At 44.5% G+C, this 13,216-nt stretch overlaps 1 protein-coding gene across 3 annotated transcripts in view; it reads right to left on the reverse strand.

The window, feature by feature from the left end:
- KALRN (kalirin RhoGEF kinase) overlaps positions 1-13,216 on the reverse strand; it is a 496,625-nt gene that overhangs the window by 329,072 nt on the left and 154,337 nt on the right. For all 3 annotated transcript variants that reach the window (XM_084524614.1, XM_084524615.1, XM_084524616.1), the window contains one exon: positions 9,206-9,280. In XM_084524614.1, the coding sequence (XP_084380740.1) occupies positions 9,206-9,280 (75 nt within the window). The remainder of the gene's footprint in view (positions 1-9,205; positions 9,281-13,216) is intronic.

A 13,216-nucleotide genomic window follows, 5' to 3' on the forward strand; every position in this document is an offset into this window, starting at 1 on the left:
GTTTAATTCACCATAGGTCCTGCAGAGTCCAGTAACTGTGGTTACTCTCTTAAATACTAATAAAACGTAGCTTCTCTGTTGAGCTTCATAACTGCAAATGTCAGCTTTACCAGACAGACTAAACAGGATGGTCACACCACCTAACTTTAGACACCTGCCATGCCAATGTTAGGACCCTCATCTCCTCTAAGGAAGCCTCCAAACAAGGAGTAAGAACCACTAAAAGAAGAAATTATTTTTGCATTTGCTCTGCAGGAAGTCTAATGTCCCATGCATATCTTTCCTCTTCTCTATTATTATTATTATTTTTACTGAGGGAAATAGTAAAGTACAGAGAGGGGACGAAATTGGAGGAAATTCACCCCAGATCTCACTTGAAGTACAAGAAGTAGAAATGAGGATTTCTGATCCCTAGTACACTGTATTAGGGCTTTATAGTACTTAGGCTAAACATCAGCAACTAGAAACCTTACAGAAGCTCTGTCTGTGCTTACAAGGAACCCACCCACAGAGGCTAATCTTGCCTCAAGTCAGCCCTGATTTGCACACTGATTTTACATGCACAGCTTCATCAGAGAACTACCCAGCATATTGTTTTAAAAGAAAACAAAAAATGGAGGGGAGCAAAGAAGCTCAATTGCTCTAATCAATATGTCCCATCTTCTGCCTCCCACTGGGCTCACAGACATGGGATGCAATAATCAAACATATCATTATGTTTGCTAATTACAGTTATTAAATGCTAAAACAAACAGCTGATAATTTCTAATTGGTTTTCAAGGTGGGCTTTCATGGGGTTTGTTCTGATTTAGAGAGGCAAACAGATGGTCTAGTTATTAGTGCTCTGGAATAAAGGAGTCAGAAAAACACATGTTCTTCAGGGCACAAAGAACACTGAAAACAAATATTTAGCCATATATGTCTTGTCTCCCTCCTACAAAATCCTTTGTTGATTGTCTTTCCTGTGACTGGCATGCTTGCCCATTCTTCCCATCTCCCCTTCTTCTACCTGTATAGAAACCACCACTACATTCAGCACCTGGTCCCAGAAGTAGGATCACATCATTTTTCCTCCATAAATAATACAGGAGATACTGCAGCAATAGCATGAGGCATGATGATGGGCACCACTTCTACATATTAAAAGAAAACAAACAAAAAAAATAATTAAAGAAACCTCAAAAAACCTGCAAACAGGGGCAATGGAAGCCAGCAGCAGACAACTTGGGCAGGTTTCAGTGACCTACTGATAGGCACTTTTCTGGTTGTGGTCAGGCTTTTGACTGAGACAAAAGGGACTCCAGCCATAAGATGCTTTCCCTAGCAGCTGCCTGAACTGAGATTTTAATCACCTCAGTGGTCTGTGTGGCTCCAGCTGCCTACAGGTAAGGGAAGATGTTGGCCAGCCCAGAGTTATTAATGTGTACCGTGGGTATGGGTTCCATATTTCAAGTCCTGAGAAACAACTATCCCCAATAATACCCAGAAGGGTGAAATTCCAACTCTGGAATCCTGTTTAGGAAAGGAACTAAGACATTTCCTGTAATGCAGACTTCTTGTATACAACAGATAATGACTAAGGAGAGCTCTGTTTTCAAGCCATGTCACTCCGGTCCTATCTACTTCTCTACCACAATGCTTTCCTACTTGAATTCATCTATATTTAAGAATATTCCAGTCCTTTTCTTCCTTCTGTATGCTTTTGGTAAGCCAGAATTCACAAGGATTAACCACAGAAGCAAACAAATTCCCCCACACATAAAGGCTCCTGAGTACCTTTTCTAAGGTCCTGCAACACCCATCAGCAGTGGGGACAGAAGTAGCACACAGCACCTCTGGCCTCTGTTCCGGTGTCTGCTGTAGCTCAAATGGATGTGCTGCTCCGTCTAACCCCTGCAGACCATAAGCTGATCAATCTTGATACTGCAGACTGTGCTGGGACCATAAGTGACTTTCCAGAGGAGCTGAAACACTCCTCAAAAGATATTTCAGTCCAAAATATGGTGAAAAAATGAATGATAATGAAGAGAACTAGGAGACAGAATGAGCTCAGCTGATGTCAGGCGCCTCTATAAAATGACAAACAATATGGTCTGGATTTCTAAATCTAATTGACAGACTTCCTAGAAAAGAAAAGTATCAAGGAATTGATATCCAGAGCCTCAAAATAATATTTCTTTTCCTTTAGTCTGCCATAACTGAGCTCTGTGAGAGTCTTCTTGCTACCAGACCTCCTGCAAACAGACCTCCACACTAAAACTCTTCCAGCTTCAAGAAGCACTAATTTCTTGCAAGGGTTCTTTATAGGATTATCTGTATGAGCACACACAAACTCAGTTGATTCCAAAGCAGGTGATTCCAGTGTAATAGTTAAGGAAATTTAACCTCCCACAACAAATCCCCCCTGCAAATTAACACAGCTGCAATGCAGTCAGCAGAGAATGATCCTCCAGTGTGTTCCTCTTTGCAGAATGCCATAAACAAGTGTCAAGTGCCTGAAACAAACCCTAGTGGTATTAGGGTTAATGACCCCCCAAAACAAGGCTGTGTGTTCCCACCAGGAGATTCCTTGGCAGAACAGATCAGAGAAATGGCTGTAGATGGGATGCTCAGCACAGCTGCTGGATGAGCCCATTTCCCACCTGATGGATTTGTTCCATAACCACACAGAGCATGGGTGGTTTATTTCTGATTTATTACAAGTATTTTGGGGTAATTCTTTGATTTTGAATGCTTTCTTGAAAACAAGCCACTGAGAAAATTGTCTCATTTCCCACTGAGAAAATTACTGTCCCAGCAAAGCAAAATTAAGAACAGGTGAAACTTGTTACAATAAAGGAAGAGCTTCTTTGTGTGGAAGGTAGAACTTGCCCATTCCAGAGGAGCTTGTTTTTTCCTCTGGAAGATACAGATTTGCTTTGAAGTATCAAGGCAGCCCAGAAGCATCCTCTTCAACACTGCCCCTCACTCACACACATACAAACCTTGCTTCCTTTTGCTCTTCTATCTCAGATGTATGGGAATACCTGCTTCTATTAAAAAATAAATAAAAATAAAAAAGATGCAGAAACAAACAAAATAAACCCCAAATTTTCTAAAACAAAATACTCTGCTGCAAACACTCTTGAACCTGATGGTGAGGGGAAAGGAACAGAACAGCCCACAGCCGTGTTGATCACGCTGCTGATGGCAGTGCCAATAGGCACTCCAGACTCATGTCTCTGAGCATCATATTAGAAGCTATACAGAGTAAAGGGAAACAAACAAACAAAAAGAGAAACTGCATTCACCCTGACCACACACTGTTTGTCTTCCCAATCTGAGGTGAGCACACCAGAAACAGAAAGTTTCTGATGTCACTTCAGCAAAGTGAAACATGTAATGAATGGATTCAACGCAAGTGGCTGTTCAGGCTTGCCATGTCCCAGCAGGGAAGTCCTTGACAGCTACAGCCAAGTAGAGGCTCCTGCAAATTTATGGAAGTTCAGGGGAAAGTTCAAGCTATCAGACTTACACAATTGCTATTAGGAAGTCTTTTTCTCCTTTGGCTCTGAGAAAAAATTTGGCCTAGAGCTGGAAAACACCATCAGATAAAAATGTTTCTAAAATTGCACATTCCAGCAAAGTATTTCCATTTCATCAAGCCTATATTTTCCTACAAAAAAAAGTATGAAAAACAAAAAAAGCAACCACAAAACCCACAACCATTTGCTAATACAGAGATGTCCAGTTGTGAACTTCAGAGCTTCTTGTATGTTAAAATAGATTCCTTAGGAAAACCAATTAAACAAGCAAAACAAACGTAAGCCTACGAAGCAAAGTGCTTTTGCAGAAACAAGGAAGTTTTCAGAGGTGATGTGTTTTGTCAGTGGGATGCAAGTGCACACCCTACTACAAAATGACCTTATATTGATTTATAAGGTCCCAGGTTACATTTCTGTACAAGGACTACTCTTATCTGCCTGCATAAATGAAGCAGAGACCTTTGCTGAGATACGTATGGAGCTCACTGTGTCTTTAAGGACTAGAAAGCCTTGTGAGCTGGAACAGGATGGGATGTATACAGAACATCTTGCTTCACAGTCTCAGTTCCTTCCTCTTATTGTTATTTTGAAAGTCTCTATCATTAATTTAAAAGCTAAACCCGTGTGACTGGATGCAGAGAACCACTGACCCGTGGGCTCTGAAGGCTTTTCCAGGAGGCAGTCAGGAACTCAACGCGCTTGGATGGCACCCACAGTTTCATTTACATCCCACAAGTTCTTCTGAGTCCTTTCAGACAAAAATGTTTATTGGGTTGTTTTTTTGGGGTTGTTTTTTTGTGTTTCCACAAGGCAGCACAGGTAGCATCCCTGCTCTCACACCTGCTAATTAAGGAAGCACACAAAGGAGAAGTCTCCTTGCTGGAAGGAGACGGTGGTGGATCTTGGCAAGCTGCTGGTGTCCGAGAGCCAGGACGGTAAGTGTTGGCAGTCACTAGGCACTCTCCACAGAAATTCTTAAATTTAGTCCATGGCTACAGTTAAAACATATGGAGAGAAACATGGCAACTGATTTGGCACCCTAGCAATGCTTTAGCTGAGTATCACTGGATATCCCAGAGAATGTTTTGATTTCTGCTCTGACCTTAGAGTCCTGATGAGGATATCTAAACAGACACTATAGGTAAAGGTTCTTCGGTATCCTCACAAATGATCTAGCAATCTTGCAAGGCAAAAGAAACAAAACAAGACCAAACAATACAAAAAAGCAGGCTCAGACCTCATCAAAAGACCTGGAAACTTTGCAGTCTAAACTTCCTTTTTCTTCTTCAAAGAAAAACATGCATCGATGCAGGAGTAAATTCCAGATGAAAGGACGATGGACCAAAACCACTATGAAAATTCAATAGTTAAGCAGTGTTATATTTTTCTAATAGCATATTTCTTCTTTTTGGAGTTCCCATAGATTTCAAACTACATCAGGGAAAGGTATAAACAAGAAGCCACTTTTCTCTACCAAAATGTAGAAGAATTGTTGATGTTTCACTTGAAATTTCCATTACAGAGGAAGATAATAGAAACTTTTAAAATTGGAATCAAAACTTTTTGTGCAAATACAAAATGTTTACATCATTCAAAAATTAAATATTTTGGTTAGTTCTCTTCCCAATCCAATACAATTTCCAGTGTCCACAAATCTATGTTGGAGACCTCCTGAAATCCAGACCTGAACTCTTCCAGCACGTGGAGGGCCTTGGGAATCTCATTTCAGTCCCTTCTCCAAAGAGTGAAGCACATCCATCGCACAGAAAGCAAAACGTGCTTCTGCACACATGGTCCCACATATCTCTGGTACATAGTGACCTGGGGTGACTTCAGACCCATAGTTTTTGGGAAGGTCAATCTCTTCCCCCCTAACAGTCCTTGGAACAATTTTTTCCCAGATTCCAGTCTCAGAAGCCAAACAACCTGTAAGCCTTCCTTTTGGATTCATCTTGCCAGCCTACATTTAGTGAGACCTAGTTGCAAAGTTTCATCTGGTCTATTTACACTGAGCTTCTTCCTCTGAAAAACCTTTTGGGAAATCTCTGTGCTTTCCCTTCAGGCTCTCAGTCAGGCTCAGACATCGCTGTGCTCCTGTCACCAAATTGTGACACCATTCTACCTTTTGCTGTTGACTCCCTCTTGCTTGAATAGCCTCTCAGCAACCTGGCCAACTCCTCCTCTGTACTCCTGCCTTGGCAGAGGAGCAGAAGGCACCTGGATGGCTGGCAGGAGCCTACACACCGCGGGTCTTAAGAGTCCCATAGGAATGGGAAGTGTTGGGAGGGATCCTGCAAAACTCTTCTGGGTGGGACATGGGGAAAGGGCAAATGGTTTCAGCAACACCCACTGTGCTAGTCAGCTAAAAAGCTTTTCATAGCCATGTGTATGAAAAGCTCCATGTGCAGGAAGGCAACGTGGCAACATGCTCCACTCCCTCTCCCAAGAGCCTCATCCACTTCTTTCTGTACTGCCCTGATCAATAGAAAATCTCCTATGACTATAATCAAGCAGCTGAACGACATCTCAAGTTAAACAACCCTTCGAAAGCAGCATCTGCATTTCCCAGGAAAGGCTATAGCCACAGCTTCCAAAATATCACTTTCACCACCTCTCACGAAAAAAAAATACCGAAATAATCTACAACCTGCTTTATTTCCTTTCCTCTGTGCTCATCTCCTCAGAATATAAAAATCAGCCTTTGGCTTGAAGCTTGCTCTCTAATGGTTCCCAAAGCCTTTCCATTGCTGGAAACAACACTGTGAACCACCCAGGCAAAGCCAAGATTTTATCAGGGTTTAGGCAACAAGCAGGCGGCCAAAGCCTCCCTCCCAGCCCTGGCTGAATCTGCCTCAGCGAGGTCAGTGATGGGAGCAGTCAGGCTGCGATGGCTGGGATGCACTGCCACTGCTCAGGCTATCTCCGTGCTTATGAGAGATGGCATGGGGTTTTCAGATCTTGTTTAGATACACACATATATGAACCTTGCTTGGGTTCAGTCCAGCTTAGAAACAAGGTCACTGGAAGAAATCAAGAAGCAGTTCCAGGAATAAAACCACAGGAAGTGCCAGGCACGAAGCCCCAGGCGGCGTTCAGGCTGGGTGAATCCATGCCCAGCTAGCTACAGCTGTGTTGCAACTCTGAAATTAAGTGCACTTCTGAAAGCCTGAGTGTGCCTCTGAGATTGCACAGCAGTGTGGGCAGGCAGTAGCTGGTGTCCAGCCCGTTCTCCCCACTGCTCTATGTGGTCGAGGTGTGGAGCATCCACGGCACTGAAACACAGAACAGCACAGCCCCTTCCACAAGGAGCTTATTTGTTCTTGCAGCCGTCCTGTCAAAGACTGGTTGAAAAGACAAGGTGGTGTAGCTGGAACAGATGAGAAAAGGAAAAAGTGTGTAACTGAGATGTTCAACAGATTTACTTTGTGTGCTGATAAATTCTGCCGGTGTAAGGACAAGATGAACCCACTCGACATCCCTACTGTACTGTTACCGTTAAAATTAACTGTAGTATAAACTCCAACAAGACTCAATAAAACTCTCCTTTTCCTCAAGGAAGCCTGATTGCAAATGCAATGTGCTCACAGACTCAGTGTTAACTGCATCTCGAACTCGAATATATATATATATATCCTCACAAAGTTCAGCAATTTGTTTTTTCTTTTTCTGGCAAACACTTTCTTTTCTGTGCTCAGAGCACACTCTAGGAAGTTACTCCATTTTAATTAAAAAGAACCTAGCCATCACTTGAAGCTGTCAAATCCTTTTCTTCATCTGCTTTATTACATCAACCCAGGGAAAGTCGGAGCAGTTCCTAAACTCTGGGCTGGAGGGTGATGCTGGGGCTATTTTAATAAGGCACCAGAGCCTCAGCACATTTTATCTACAAAGGCTCAGACACTTGTTCCCATAGCCATTGCATTTGGAGACCTCGGAAAGAAGGTGGAAATCCTGGGACTGCTACCTAGTGAGCTGGGTTAGGAACAGGAACATTTTGAGCAGAGATGAGTCTGGAGGGTGGTGGGTCTAAAAGTAACAAACCATCTCCTGCCTGCAGCAGACTGTGGTGAGAAACCCCTGGGGGTGCGCTGGCACCTCTCACTTGTTCAACCCCCCCAAGGCAAGCTTGGCCCGGGACAGCATCAACAGGAGCTGATGATTTTGTGTGAGACCCTCTGGCTGCAAGCTGAACCCAGGTACAGTAAGGAAAGGTGCTATATAAACATCCCAGACAAGTTGTTGTTATTAAATATTCCATGCATTACCAAATGATCCTGTGGTCATTTCCATGTGAAGCAACAGCAGGAGCCAAGAACTAAATTCCAGTACAGTCCCTGTATAAATTCCTGCCTTTTGCTTCCCCAGAGCACCCGGTTCAGCTTCATGTCACCAACAAGTCTGCAAGTACCGTGCCTTTTTATGACTATGTTCCCCTCTTCAGAGCAGTGAAAGACAAAAAGGACATAAAATATTTCGTGACACTCAGAATGAGACACCAGTGTGAGGCAAATAGTGGTGCGAGTGAGAATTGCTGGGAGAGTCGGGTGGGTCATGAGGTACATTTGGTGTCTCACAAACTTCCCGAGTCCTGGATTTTCATATCATCGGTAAAAAAACTTGAGGGCTTATAGAGCCACATATTGTCTGCCCAAGCCCTTGCTGGTTCCTGTGCCATTTCAGTGATGCTAAGTGGGAGGGCAGCTTGCACCAGCTGCTAGTCCAAGGGAAGGGTTCTCCTCCTCGCCAGGCATCCCCTGGCCCCGCTTGGCAGCCAGCAGGGAGCGGAGGAGGAAGGCCCAGGCACCTCATGGCCTCACTGCTGCTCTCCTGCCTTCTGCACTCAGCAGCACTGTGGAGATGAAGGAAACAAAGAGCTAAGACTGCAGACAATGGGCCGAGCAGGCTGGCTGCTTGATACTGGTCTTCTTGTTGCATCAGGCAAGGTCACCCAAAGCAGCGCAAATGGCTTACAGTCATCAGAAACACCAACAGTGGAAGTACCCTCTTTTCGTACTGCTGATTTGTATGACTTCATGCAAGATTATGATCGCTTCAGACATTCTCTCCCCACCCATCTCCCTGCCTGACAAGTTGTAATTCACCCCAGAAACAATATAACCTAAGCCATTCTCAAAGCATTTTCCATACTGTCTAGCCCTCATTCATCCCCATGTCCTTGAGATTCATCCCCTGAATGAAGGCTGTAAATTTTTGCACGGGATGACAGAAGATCTTTGAGCATCGGAGTTATGAAAATGTAGCAGTGGCACTTTTAAGTGCAGATTGATTGGGATTGCAAACCAAATACCAGTGATTTACAGGACCAAGTGCTTCCTACAGACAGGACTGAGTGATATTCACTGACCTGAACCATCCTGGATCCTGACACAGCCCAGGTCTGACCTGGAGCTGACATTCCTTCCCACCTCTGCTGCCTATTTACCCATTTCTCAGAATAGGAAGAAAATCACCATGGGCCAGTTTCCAACTCTCTGAGTATTATCGGGTGGCCCTGGTCTACAAATGGCCCTTTTCTTGGCAAAAGAGCCAGTGTAAGTACGCTAAGTACCACAAAGTCCAAACATGAAACTGGTCCCTTGTGCCTGCACAGCACTGTAAGGACCAGCGGGTGACAGGCAGAGCTCATGCTGGGCTGGAGGAACCAGGAGGGATGTGCTTACCTGACACAAAGGCCACTTTCTCCTTTAGTATAGGAAGGACATCAGCAGCTTTTAAGCCATCATTTCGGAATGAACCTGCAAAAGAGATGAAGACAGGAAAGCCACATTAGAAGATACAATGTCCTGGCTTCAGACTTCACCAACAATCCATGTTTCTCACTCAGACTGGAGGAAGTCTATAAATTACATAAAGGCACCAAGAGCCAGGCCCTTATGGCTGATAAATGAATATCATTAGCATCAACAGAGACATGCTTGTGAAAAGAAAATAGAGAGTATCAACTCATCCCACTTCATCCTTCAGAAGTTCTGAAAGGTTAATAAATTGGAGGGAGATATAAAAAGGAGCAGAAACCAGTGTAACTGCAATTTCAACAGGCACTGGAGGACAGTCCTGAGAGATCCCTAAAGAGCCCTTTGTGTCAGAAAAGCACTGAGGAATTTAGTTCTGGTTGCCGAATTCTTTCTGTGTTCAAGTAAGAAGGGCTTCATGCACTCTGAATTAAAGACATGAGTCTTTGCTATTAACTTGTCCTTTTTATGAGAATAACCCCACAGATCCTGGGCTTTGGCTAGCTCTCACATCAAAGACAGGAACCGTTCAGCCAAAGGTAATATTTTGGAATTTAAGCAGATTTGTATGTATGCATCTCATCCAACCGTGAAGCAAACCAGAACAGCCAATGTGCTAGACATATCATGAGGGCTCAAAGACACTGAACCAGAGTTCTGGGCCAAATTCCCCCAGCTGCAAGATCAGCAAGTGTCAATGCAAGCTGAGTTTTGGCCAATGCATGTTAAATTCATTGGGGAAACAGCGAACTCAATTCTTAGGCACTTAACTATGCAGTAGACATTACATAACTGAAGTCATAGTGAACACATTACAAAAAAATTAAAAAAAAATCAGTGGCTATGTGAAATATATAATAAAGACTTCTCAGCAAGAAGCATTTGTAGACTGCTACACCGAGGGCTCAAGGACAACTTGAAACACTCTCCTACCTCAGTGCATCTCCCGGAGGCAATGCACCTGGAGCCCAGGGGAAAGATATCTGACTTTTAAAGACAGTCACCTCCTGAGCTGCAGCAGGGCAGGCTAAAGGCAGGGGGACCTGCTGCTAACAGCTCCGATGTCCTGGCTGTGTGCAGGAGAGGCAAGGAAGGACATGAACGGGGACAGTGCTGCCAGAAGGTGTTTTCAACATTCTCAGTATTCCCCGGGACAGATTGGTCACACTCCAAAATGATGAAAGAACTGGAAAGCTGTGACCCTGTTCTCCAGCCAGAAAATCCACAAAAGCTCCCCAAAACTGCAAATCTTCCCTCAGGATGAGGGATGAAACTCCTAAAGACAGAGTAGTGCTTAAAGCAAGGTCCCTGCTCTAGGTGAGGTGCATGCTCACCTGAGCAGCAGTTCATGACCTGCAGACCGGGCCGTGACCGCAGCGTGCAGAGCTCACTGCAGCTCATGCCAAATGCCACACACCAGCAGCTCCATCTCGGAGCAGGCTGGCAGGTTTTCCAGCAAGGGCTGGGGGAAAGGATGCCTGAACAGGAAAAACAATGGCTGTAATAAGGGCTCCAAAAGCAACGGCAAATCTGTCTCCAGGAGGGCCCCAAGCAGCAATGATGCATTCCCCAGTTCATGAGTTATTATAAGCATACTCCTAATAATGCTCATTTTCATCCTAACCCCCAGCTGTTTCTAATACATTTGTTTTGTTTATTTGCATGCTGGATCTGAAGCCATGTCTGCATAGCACCATCTCATTTTGTTGCAGAGCCCCAGTTATACAACTGTGTAGGCAGTGCCTTCCTAGTCGATGATGAAGGCCACGCTTTGTACTCTGCCCCACACTCCCCCCTACCCTTGTATGACTCGAGCCCCTCTGCAGCAGATGAACAGGGAAGGACAGATGGATGAGGGAAGGGCAGGCTGAACTCTGAGCATTTGGGCACTGGTTTGCTGGTTCACCATCGCCATAAGCCATCATAAGCCATCGACACAACAGTGCCCCTCTTGCTCTTCTACCTGCAAGTCTCACCATGCTTTGCAAAGAAGTGTCAGCATTGCGAGTGCCTCTTTACCAAAAGAGAATCAGAGGTGCAGAGAGCACGGTGCCACATCCCAGTCACCCTGCAGCACCTCACTCCTTTGCCACACCTTGGCTTAGCATGTTATCCACATGGTGGGGATGCTCTGGTTATCCACAAACCTTTGTTACTCCAGGCACACAAGAAGAAAACATACCATGCCTGCAGGAGCAGCAGACCGAATAATGTATTCTTGGAAACTTGGAAACACTGAAAATTTTAAAAACTGGATGCTCAGCATGGCTGAGTCACTTTTCAGGGCAGATCAACGCTGTAAATGCACAGCCCGTCTCCTAGCAGGGATTCCCTGTGCAGCAGAAGCAGCTCACAGTTTTAGGTGAGATGCTGTAATGAGAAGCCAGCTGGGTGAGATGGGAAACTTAAAGCACATTTCCACATTAAAGGCAGCAAACTTGAAACTGATAAGAGGAAATTTGTTTTGGTTTGGGTTTGGGTTGGGTTTTCTTCCCCACACTAATGCCCCATTTGGCCTGGGGAACTTGCTGCTATAGGACGTGGAGGTCAGCAGCACAAGAGGCTTTCCCAAAGGCTTAGAGATCTGCAAGCTGCAAACATCTCCAGGGAACTGTAAAGATTAATAAAATAAACAAGAGTTTTGGAAAGAATATAAGCCTCCAGACTTTGGAGTGAAAGCCAGACTCTAGCTATTGGAGTGAAATATAAATTATGCCTGGAGGGAGCCCTGCAGGCTTTAGGATTTCGTTCTCTAAGAAGAGGTCAGTGGCCTCTGTTGGAGACGCTGTCTTGGGTTAGATGGACCAACCCGTGGTCTGCTCCAGAGTGGCTTTTCCTAGAAAAGCTCTAGCTCCAATCTGAAAAAAGCAGTGTGCTCTTGGCTTCAAATAAAGATCAGCTGCTGGAAATATGGAAATACTTTCTATACTGAAAAAAGTATGCGTAGGCAAGAAGAAGGCCTCCTGTCAGAGCACTGCATGGGGCTTAATCACTTGGCTCCTGATGTCTTCAGCGGGAGTAGTTCATCCCAAGTCCCATGCAATGTTTCATGAAATTCAGCCCACATTCTCATAGTTCTCAGAACAGATTTGACTATTTAAAAACTTTGGCATGAAGTTTCTTTAACCAAACAAAACTGAACTCCTTCAGCTGAACCCATCCCTTGAGGAACTCCACTGGAGTCCAGGAGGCAACAGTAGGATTAATCTGGTCCATATTGTTCATTTCTTCTTGCCTGAGTAAAGGCCTCTTCCATATTTCTTACTTTTTTTCCCCTCAGTTTTTCAGAGCAGTTATCTCCTAAGTTTATCACAGCCTATTTACCTCCCCCCTCCCAAAGCCTCAGTGGATTTTATTTGTGTTTACAGTACAGTAGCATCTTGCCTTTCTACAATGTGCAAACAGAAGGGATGTCTGATGTGAGCAGAGAGAGGGAGAACAAAGGAGACATTATTATTCCCATTGTAGCCTTTGCAAACTGAGACAGAGAAAATTGACTTGTCCAGTGTCAGACAGAAAGTTTGTGCAGAGCTGAGCCCTCATTTCCCCAGCGCTTCCCCAGTGCTTTCCTCACACAACCATCCCTTTGTTTTCTGGAAGAATATCATCCTCCTTTCTCTCGTCTTAATACTTTTTGCTTCCTCCTCCTGCCTTTCTCTCTCTGCTATTCTTTCTTTCTGCTTTTCTCCCTCAAATATTTACTTTTCTTGTCTGGGATAGGCTATCTTTAACCTTTTCCTTCACTTCTTGCATGCTATTGTCCATCTCCACAGGGCTGCGAGCCTTCCTGGCTGGATTTCTCCGAGCTCCACAGGGCGCACAGAGGGGCTTAGCCGAGGGCTGGCGGGGGCTTTGCCACTGGGATTTCCCTGGTAGAGGCTCATTGGTTTGCAGGCAGAAAGGCCACAGCATGGCACGAGCATTTTGTTGAATAGAAGC

Source organism: Aythya ferina (assembly GCF_964211825.1).
Source record: "Aythya ferina genome assembly, chromosome: 6".
NCBI classification, from domain to species: domain Eukaryota; kingdom Metazoa; phylum Chordata; class Aves; order Anseriformes; family Anatidae; genus Aythya; species Aythya ferina.